Source organism: Phycodurus eques, chromosome 16 (assembly GCF_024500275.1).
Source record: "Phycodurus eques isolate BA_2022a chromosome 16, UOR_Pequ_1.1, whole genome shotgun sequence".
Taxonomy (NCBI): domain Eukaryota; kingdom Metazoa; phylum Chordata; class Actinopteri; order Syngnathiformes; family Syngnathidae; genus Phycodurus; species Phycodurus eques.
This window is the reverse complement of record NC_084540.1, coordinates 16,553,139-16,560,931: the sequence shown is the minus strand read 5'-3', so window position 1 is coordinate 16,560,931 and position 7,793 is coordinate 16,553,139. Positions and strand designations below refer to the sequence as shown.

General features: G+C 43.9%; 1 protein-coding gene across 1 annotated transcript; it reads left to right on the top strand.

Annotated features, from left to right (window-relative positions):
- The first annotated feature begins 297 nt into the window (after positions 1–297).
- Positions 298–5,956, top strand: neurod2 (neuronal differentiation 2). The gene is made up of 2 exons (XM_061700578.1): positions 298–596; positions 3,546–5,956. The coding sequence occupies exon 2, from the start codon at positions 3,551–3,553 to the stop codon at positions 4,640–4,642; it is 1,092 nt and encodes a 363-aa protein (XP_061556562.1). The 5' UTR covers positions 298–596; positions 3,546–3,550; the 3' UTR covers positions 4,643–5,956.
- Positions 5,957–7,793: the final 1,837 nt, after the last annotated feature.

Sequence of the window (7,793 nt, the reverse complement as noted above, 5' to 3'; positions counted from 1 at the left end):
ATTTTAAGAAGGTTTGGATCCAACAATTTCTTTTTGTGTACCACCATTTTATTTGCTTGTCTGTTGTTTTGTCTTTTTTTCTTTCTTTCTTTATTTTTTGCTGCCTTTGTGCGCACTAGTGTGGCGACAGATGGCGAAGCCCTCCTCCACCTCCTCCTCCCTCGCTATAGCTCTCCATCTATCTCTCTCCATCCCTCTCGCTCCACCCCTCCAGGGAGGCCAGATCCCTCCGAATGCGGGCGCATGTCAATCAGCGGCCCCTCATGTGATGGCTCTTGCCGGTGACGTGAAGCCATATGGGCGCTGGCATCGCAGCCTTATAGCTGGGATGTAACCTCTCTCTCTCTTTTTTTCGTGCTCACCCTATCTCGCAGAAGGGGCGGAGGGGGAGAGGCGCCCAGTGAAGGAAGAGCCCGCGCGTCGTACGCACCTGCACGCCGACACGGAGCGACGATGGCGCGTCGGTCCCTAAAGATGGTGGTCTGAGGGGGAGAGGAGAGAGAGGAAAAAAAAAAAAAAAAAAAAAAGGACACCCCCCTTTTTTTCCTTGGCTCCTGGAACCCCCCTCCCATCCCACGAGAAGAGCTCGAGCGCAGGTGAGTTTGCAAGCGAACGCGGAGATAAGATAAACATGCGATTTACGGATGCTCACGAACGCACCTTTTGGGGGATAATTGGAAGGACCCAAGGTGCGTGCAGCGCGCGTTTTGCGGGAATGGATACAATCCGAAGCTGCACTTTTCTGTAACGTCATCGAATCGAATTCGTGTCGATGGGTAAGCAATATTTGGCTTGTAAAATTGCGGATTGTTTTGGTGCTGAATTGGCAGGAATCAACGCCCAGCGCGTGTTGTGTTCGTACAATCGACCCTTTTCAACGTCGTTAATTATATACTTCATAAAATTCAAAATTCTGGGTGGCACAAATCAGCGTGCGGCGCGTTTTCGTTCGTCCGGATGCTGTCTAAATCTGCCACTGCAAGCAAATTAAGCCACTTTTTCTCTACCGTCAGCAAATCTAATCAACGTGCATGGCAACGCATGTTTTGCTTCTAAAATGACGGATTTTCTTTTTTTTTCTGCAAAAAAAATTCTTTGCATCACACTCACGCCCCCCTTAAAAATTAAATACACACGTCTCTTCGTTTAATTACAGCCCACGGCCCACTTTTATATATTTAACGAGCTCTAAAAGCCCTACAAGCTACAGTACGTATGTCCATCTGGAAACGCGCACGCATGCGTGCATCGCGGATTGCACGTGCGAAATCAATTTCATGTTTTTGCATGCTTGGCCTGTTAATTGTTTTCGCTTCTAATTGCTGCGACGAAAGAAGACGCGAGTGTGTGGGTTTAAAAAGTAGATTTTGCCCCTAGCGTGCGCGCGCGCGCAGACACAAACACACACACACACACACACACACACACACATCTAGGGATAATTACCATAAGGTATTTGACCGTCCAACATTATTGCCGAAAAGGAAAATATATATTTTTTGTCAATTAATTAAGTGGTAAAGGTTAAACTGCTCAATTTTAACGTTTATTTTTAGCATTTTCTGCTATGTTGGGGCCAATTCTTTTCAAATTTAAAAATGTAAAAACAGGATGGACTTGATCTTTTCCATTTATTATATATTTCAATTTGCTTTGTATGTTAAAGGGGCATTAAAATGTGTAACAGTGTCTCACTGATATGTTTTTGTTGCCAATAATGTCACAATTATTTTAAAAAAACCTAAAATGTTCTATGAAACCCATTGATTTTACACCTGGGATTGTTCGACAGTCACAAAACGTGTACCAAAGAAACAAGAGTAGGCTTAAAAAAAATGGACATGATTATTACATGACGCTTGCTTTTTGTTTTCTTATCTATTTGTATTCAATAATGTAATATTGCAGCATAAATGTAATATTTAGCGTGACTTTACAGAAGGCAGTACATCCAATTAGAGTCGGGGGAAAAAATTGGGGAGAAAAGCCTTCTGTCGTCCTGTGACAAGATGTGTCGGGGATGAATAGTGTTGGAATGCAGCCAGGAGTGGATGCCCCCACCCCATCCTCCCTTTATCACCCCCCTCATGGGACCTGGCGTGTGCCCCCACCCCTGCCAGAGGACATTGTGATAAGAAAAGAAATACATATTTATATAATACTTAGAATTTCCTAAAACGTGAAGCATGCCAAGAGAGTCTTTAAGGTTAAATGTGTGTCCTCCAAAAAAATTACTCACTCATTTACTGGCCATAATTCATATACTTTGACAGTCTATAGTGAATTGAATGTAATGGCTTAAAAGAAAAGAGTCTTCTCCCCCAAGTCGTCGACTCTTTCCTGCAATTTGGTAAATGTTCCAACCGGTTTCATCATCTCACCACCCAATTGTCGTATGGAGTTCTTGCCACCAATTGCTCTTCTCTTGTGGGCCTGGCGGATTTCGGAGATGTTCCGGAACGTTGCTCACGGATGTCTTGAACTCCAGTTCCATCGGCTTCAAACTTACACTATCACCATGAGAGCAAATTGGCGTGTCGCATTGGCGGATCCATGTGAAAGGCTCTTCTACATTGTCTTCTGTTCTTCATCTTTTCATTTAATGTTTTCTTTCTTCATAAGTTAACTGTACATTTGCCATTATTTTGGGTTATCTGCGCTTAAAAACAGAAAAAGAGTAATGGGCAGTCAAAGAGTGAGTACATTTATTATTTTTTTTGTAACCTCCCCCCCACAAAACCACAAGTAATTAACACCCCTCCTAAAAAAAACAAAATTGTGTATATTAATAGTTTAAATCATAAATGGCTTACAGATTATTGATTTAGAAAAAACATAAAACAAAAAGCACCCTAAATGCACGCATACATGCGGCAAAAACTCTGTAACAACCCAGGCAAAACGTAGCTCCTCCCCGACATACAAAGATTGTCTCTCAGTCTGGATGTACTGCTTGAACATACTTCCGTGAACCAAGTGTACGACAGTGATTTCCTATTTAGACAGGTCTTTGGCGCCATATTGTGTGGCATTTCAGAAAGAGCGCAAAACCATGAATAGGTGAGTCAGCGGATAAGGTCAAAATGTACAAATAGTGAATTGCTATTGCACAAATTACTGTATTTTAAATGTGCATCATTAAAGGGCAAGTAAAAACAATATTTTGGCAAGTTTAGGTTCAAACCATCATGTCAGCAACCCGTAGTTATGCTAGTTATCGCAGCATGCACGGGGAGTCCACTAACCTCTTTTCCGGGTTTGGCCCCATGACGTTCACAACGCAAGAGCAGTTGTGACGTTAACTTCAGTCAACAGTAGAGGGCGATATTGCCAAACATGGCGGCCCCCTGAGATTGATGCAAATTGATGAATTTATCTGTTGAATTCTTATTCTACAAACGCAATATGAATCAGAATATAATGTGTAGACGAATGCTGCCACATACTGTACGTATTCTGGGTTTAGTTCCCCTTTAACAAAATGTCTGATGCGTTCAAGGTGACGTGTAAATTCAGGTTCCTTTTTCCCCCCCTCCCTCCCACAGGCAAAATGTTGACGAGGCTTTTCAATGACCCCTCGCTGCTCCCAGACGTGCAGAAATATTCGGGCTGGGCAGACGACAGCGACGACGACGACGACGACAAGATGAAAGACGACGACGGCGACACGCGGGACAACATGGACGCCTCCTCCGAGCTGCGGGCCGGCAGCCGGACGCACTCGGAGCACGCCGGCGAGGACGACGACGACGACGAAGACGACGGCGCGGAGGACGACGACTGCGACGGCGAGGACGTGGAGGGCGAGCGCCCCAAGAAGCGGGGCCCCAAGAAGCGCAAGATGACGCAGGCCCGCATCGAGCGCTCCAAGATGCGACGCATGAAGGCCAACGCCCGCGAGCGCACCCGCATGCACGACCTGAACTCGGCGCTGGACAACCTGCGCAAGGTGGTGCCCTGCTACTCCAAGACGCAGAAACTCTCCAAAATCGAGACGCTGCGCCTGGCCAAGAACTACATCTGGGCCCTGTCAGAGATCCTGCGCTCGGGGAAGCGCCCGGACCTGGTGTCCTACGTGCAGACCCTGTGCAAGGGTCTCTCGCAGCCCACCACCAACTTGGTGGCCGGCTGCCTGCAGCTCAACTCGCGCAACTTCCTGACGGAGACGCAGTGTCCCGAGGGGGCGCGCTACGGCTCGGGCTCCCTCGCCATGCACTCGTACCCGTACCAGAGCGCTCGGCTGTCCAGCCCGCACTGCCGCCAGGGCTCGAACTCGCACCCGCTGGGCTCGCACGGCTACTGCGCCACGTACGACTCGGCTTACGGCGGCGGCGGCTCCCCGGAGTACAACAGCCCTGAGTACGAGGGGCCCCTCAGCCCGCCGCTGTGCGTCAACGGGAACTTTGCCCTCAAGCACCAAGGCGCGGCGTCGCCAGACCACGACAAGGCGTACCACTACTCTATGCACTACTCGGGGCTGCCCGGCTCCAGGCCCGGCGGCGGGGCCCACAACCTGGTGTTCGGCTCCTCGGGGACCCGCGGCGGCATTCACTCGGAAAACGTCCTGCCTTACCATGACGTGCACTTGCACCACGAGCGCGCACCCGCCTACGAGGAACTCAACGCATTTTTCCACAACTGAAACAAGAAGGGGCGCCGCCGCCTTGCTGGCCACAATCTTACTTACTTTTCATTTCTTTCACTTTTTGAGTTCTTATTGTTTGCAATCGGCGGGGAAACGAGAGCCGAGGCACATGAAAACATTCTGCGCCAGCGCCCTGCACAGAGAGATTTGGATTTTCAACTTTTATTCAGGGCTTTTTTTACAAATCGACTAATCTTCGATTATTTTTTCGATTATTTGAGGGTACGATTATTTTTTTAAATTTCCATCCGTTTACTGAAAAACAGTACATTTCAAATTGGCATTGGAGAAAATACACCAACAAAATTTGATTGATTGATTATTCAATTAGTGATTTGGTTTGTAAAAAATTAATTAAATAAATAAATAAAAATAACAATTATATATATATATTGATCATTGTTTTCCAAAGTAAAAGCAGATGTTTGCAAATGTCTTATTTTGATTAAAAACAAAGATAATCAGTCTGCTTTCATGGAGGACTACGGAAATATAAGAATAAAAAGAGAATATTTACTGTTGAGCGAATTGAAATAAAAGTTAGAAGATTTGGACAATATTAAGTTGGTGTCTCTAAATGATTACTCAATTATCAAAATAATTTTCATCAATTAATTTCATAATCGATTACTTGTCAATTAATCAAATATCTTCATTGGCCAATTAAGTATGTTAATAACACACAAGGGATTTGTCTCCAGTTGGTGCCAATCGAGCAAGCAAACGATACACTATGACAAAATATACATTTAGGGCAAATAAAAAGCACTTCTACTTTTATTTTCATTTAATTAAAAAAATAGATGTACAATGAATTTGTGTTGGTGACTTATCTTGTTTATTTAGCGCTTCACCACTGGAGAGTCAGAGTAAAAATGTACACTATATGAACATTTTCAGAGGTTCTGTGTGATTTTTCATTCATTTTCCTTATATTTCTACTTATTTGAATTATCGAGCAGAATTAGGGGCTGTATTCCTTTTCTTCTCTGAAATCTGTCGTTTGGCATCTATGCAAAAGCAGACACTTAAAAAAAAAAATCATTTTTCCTATTTATTCTGTCCTCCTTTAACTGACCCATTACACCCCCCCCCCTCCCCCCCATTTTAATTCATTGAATTATCTACTATTGCTGCTGCTGCACGTCTATTTATTATTGTGTTTTCCCCCCTGTAATCAATGTGAATAGTCAATGGACACGAAGGGATCCCCCGTGTGCTTATTTATTCATTTTCCCATCCAGTCTTTCAACTTTGTATTCAACCAAACTGTGTCGTATAAGAGAAAAAAATGACAATAAAGTGACAATAAACGATGAAACTGTGCAACTTGATTTCCATTATTTCTCACTCATAATATATTTCCCTTCATTTATTTGAATCAGATTGATAATTAGAGCATCCCTCCTCCCTGCGTGAGGTAATTTGGCGCCAAACGTGAATGAGAGCGTCACGTGTGCCAAATATCTTCATATTTGACAAAAGAGTCGTTTAAAAACGGAGAGTGCGTGCGTCACGTGCGTCCTATTTCACGTCAAACATATTGTGAACGGTTTATAACGAGGATCACAATCAGTGGTCAGTGTGGCGTTCAAGGTCAACTCGGTCATTTGGAAAACGCCCGGATATTTCTCACAGGAACAATTTAGTTTGGAAATGCATTTACACAATAAATACGTTTTAAGATTATGCCGTTAGAGCGAATGCATTTGCACATTTCCGCCATTTTGTGTACGCCGACTTCCCCCCCCCCCAACCCCCACCCCTTTATGGTATGATTCTATTTCAACAATAACAAATGAGAAGCTTAAATCATTAAAACGAACCAGCGTCGTCGCGTTTCCCAAATATAACTTTAGTTGTGAATTTGAATTTAGTTCCAATAGAAGGAATAAGATAAGAAAATTAATATAAAATACACACCGGGGTGTGTCATCCGCTTCCACTTCGACTGGGTCCAAGGTGGCCCAGGACCCATATGTCACCCACCGCACCCCTCAATTTAAAAAAAAAAAAAAAAAAAAAAAAAAAACAACGATGCCCGTTGCATAGTGATCACGGCCTTTTAAAGGCCCGCTGCGGTCCCTTGAACGCAACATTTTCACCTTTGACAGTTCTACAAATAGCTCCGATTTGAGGTATTATTCGATAAAACCGTCAAAATTCTCTATTTTTAGTTTTAATTTATGTATTTTTAGTCCGTTTTTGGTCATTATTGCCTTCAAACATTTAATTTGATCCCCGGAAAATTTCATCATAATACAAGGCCTCCCCCCATTAAAAAAAAAAAGCATTTATATTTATATGAATGTTAAAGCAATATAGTTATAACAGTTTCTATTGATGACTACCTTTTTTGGGGTTGATCAGCTGTGAGGCATCACATACTTCAACGCAGCCTTTTCCTGGCCGCTGTCAAATTGGGGGGTGGGGTGGATATGAATCAAATATAGTTTTTGTTTGTTTTAATAAAGTCAAGAAAAGTCTAATTTTGGAGTTCAAGTTCATTTATTCCTGCTCTGTGCGCGTCCACGCCGTATTTGTGCGGAGAGGTGCAGCCTCCACAGTCCAGCGTGTGTGTGTGTGCGTGTGTGTGTGTGTGTGTGAGAGAGAGAGAGAGAGAGAGAGAGAGAGAGAGAGAGAGAGAGAGAGAGAGAGAGAGAGAGAGAGAGAGAGAGAGATCTAGGCGGTACACTGAGCCAAGTATCTTAATGTGCGGTTCGCCGGGCCAAAGTGGGAGTGCTGAGAGGGGCGTCCATCATCCATGTCTACTTGCTGTTTTGTTGTTGTTGTTTGTTTGCGTTTTTCTAATTCAGCCTCCTTTCATTATCTCACAGAAAACTCACATGCAGTATTTATAAATTGCTCAATTTTCATTCGGCACAATTAATTATTTCTACTTCGTCTACTTTGTTTCCACCTCAAGTATTTTTCCCATTTTTATTTTTCTGCATTTTGTGTGTGTGTGTGTGTGTGTGTGTGAAAAAAGTCTTGCTTAAACTTGCAGTGACACTGTGTGCGTGTGTGAGTGATCTCGCTGTTTAAATTATCATGTACCGTGCGGCCGGCCCACTCTTTTTCTCACTCAAACTTGAAAGTGTGTGCGTGCGTGTGTGCGTGTGTGTGCGTGTGTGTCCCCGACACGGCC

Bases quoted from the DNA above. Each gene is read 5' to 3' on its own strand.
- neurod2 (XM_061700578.1), top strand. From the start codon at position 3,551: ATGTTGACGAGGCTTTTCAATGACCCCTCGCTGCTCCCAGACGTGCAG.